Source organism: Emiliania huxleyi (assembly GCF_000372725.1).
Source record: "Emiliania huxleyi CCMP1516 unplaced genomic scaffold EMIHUscaffold_3092, whole genome shotgun sequence".
Lineage (NCBI taxonomy): Eukaryota > Haptophyta > Isochrysidales > Noelaerhabdaceae > Emiliania > Emiliania huxleyi.
Genome location: NW_005199691.1, coordinates 1 through 2,106, shown reverse-complemented (window position 1 = coordinate 2,106; position 2,106 = coordinate 1). Strand labels below are relative to the sequence as shown.

The window sequence follows — 2,106 nt, the reverse complement described above, 5'->3', positions numbered from 1 at the left end:
CAAGCATGACCCACCGCTAGTTGCCTTCGATCCTCATGTTTCCAGAACAACTTATTCTGTGGAGCAAACAAGTTATGAGCCAAACCCAAAGGCCTTTGCTCAAACTCAAATGACTCTTCCAGCAAAAAGACTTTTGAGACTTGCTTCCAGAGCAACTAACTGGCGGTATGAGAGATCTGATGATAGGAGGGAGGAGTGGCATGAGAGCGCTGGGGTGCAGTCAGGGGAGTCACAGGGGGGTCATGAGGGGCACCCCAGAGGTCCAGGCAACTTCTGGTCAGTCGTCACCCGTACCCCGCTCTGTGTTTAGCGCATGTGAGTTGGCGCGAGAAAGAATGCGGGGTCTGGGGAGGGCGGTTGGGGGTGGGGCAAGGTGGGGCACGCCTCTGGACCGCCCAGGACCTCTGAGTCCCAGCCCGTCAAGGAGGAACGCATGTGTATCGCCCGTGCGGCTGACGGCGATCGCCGTCCAAACCTTCCCAAACTTGCGTGCTGACCTTTCTTGGAAACCTCCGTGGCGCGCGGCCGCGCGGGCGCTGCGGGGCGGGCGCGAGCGGGCACGCGCTGGTGATGCTCCACGAGGGGCTTCGCAGCGCGCCGGCCGATGGCGCGGCCGACCCGGTCGCCGCTCTTTTCTACCGGCTCGCCGCGGCAGCCAACGGGTGGCGCGCAGCTCCTCTGCCTCGCTGACTCCCCACCGAGAGAGGATGAGACGCGCGCAGTTGCCCCGCTGTTGCATGTGCCCGTCTACACTGTTCGTATTGAGGGGGCGGGGGTGCTGCGGTTGCGGCGAGATATCGAATACCTGTGGGCGCTGCAGAGCACGCTCATTGGAAACGTCACAACGGTGCCTTGTCGTGCAAGGCGCGCCGATGCGGCGGCCTGATGGCCGCGCGGTGCGTGAGAATTGAATCCACTCTCTCTCCACGAAGCCTTCCGCCCCCTCAAGGACTCGGCACGCAACGCGCCGCACGGTTAGTGGACATGTTCAGGCCTGGTGAGTGCAAAGGTTTTCCGAGTGAGTTTGGGGGGGGGGGGGGGGTGGCTGGCATGTACAGAACGCGTCAGGGACACAATCTGCGTGTAAATAAGGAAAATCCAGGTTGTGAAACCCCACTCAAACACGTGTTGTATATGTGACATATGAACATATGACGTGAGTCCTCACTCACTAGAGAGTGTGGAGTTCGTCCATTTCGCGTTTGATTCGGTGCGCGTTCGCAGGGAAAGCTAGGGCCGTAAAATAAACACGCGTCTCCGAGGGTTAGCCCCGCGTACCGGGTTTCCCCACGGAGAGAGATATTTTAGAGAGATTTTTGAAAACCAACAAGTACAAGAATTCTATCTACCTCTCTCTCTACTAGCGTCGGAGCCAAGAAACCACGGCGTGGGGTGGGTGAGGGGTGTGGAAAGGCTAAGAAACGGCGGCGGCGCCAGCGCTGTTTTTCTTAATGCCCGCAACCCACTCCAAAAGAAAGACATTTCGGATGTTTCCGCGAAATTTATACGTCAGTTCGGGGCCCTTGCATTGCGCCGCATCCATCAGAAGCCGCTGTCGGGTACAGTCCACATGCTCTCCTTCCTCGCGCCGCTCAGCATCTCGCTTGCCTTCCTCGCCGGCGTCCGCCCGCCCGTCACGGCCGCTCGCGCGCGTATCGTCGCCACCGCCCCCGAGCAAGCCACCGAGGCAAAGCCTGCGGTGAAGCCAGCCGCTGCTGACTGGCTTCCTCTCGGCAAGTACCGCTTCTCCGACGACACCGTCGGGTCCGGAGCGCAGCCGGCAGAGGGCGACGTGGTCGTGCTGCACTACTCTGTGAAGTTTGCGAGCGGCGAGGAGCTTGGCTCCTCGCGCGGCCGCTTCCCCCTGACCTTTGCGCTCGGCAAGCACGATGTCGAGATCTTTGCCGACGCGCTTCGAGGCTCTTTCGAATCGGGCGCGGAGCCGATGAAGATCGGCGGCCGCCGCCGTGTGCAGGTTCGCTGGAACCAGATCCCGCCGCTGCAGCGGCCAAACGTGCCCAAGGACCAGGAGGGCGAGCCGCTGGTGGTCGACCTCGAGCTGGTCCGCGTCGAGACGGGCGCGCTCGCGCAGCTCATCTCGGTCCT

At 61.5% G+C, this 2,106-nt stretch overlaps 1 protein-coding gene across 1 annotated transcript; it reads left to right on the top strand.

Annotated features, from left to right (window-relative positions):
- Window positions 1–1,570: 1,570 nt before the first annotated feature.
- On the top strand, window positions 1,571–2,101 carry EMIHUDRAFT_123762 (hypothetical protein; the record flags this gene model as incomplete). The annotated part of the gene is made up of 1 exon (XM_005774718.1): window positions 1,571–2,101. A coding segment is annotated over one exon (531 nt), but the record flags the coding sequence as incomplete, so codon positions are not given.
- Window positions 2,102–2,106: the final 5 nt, after the last annotated feature.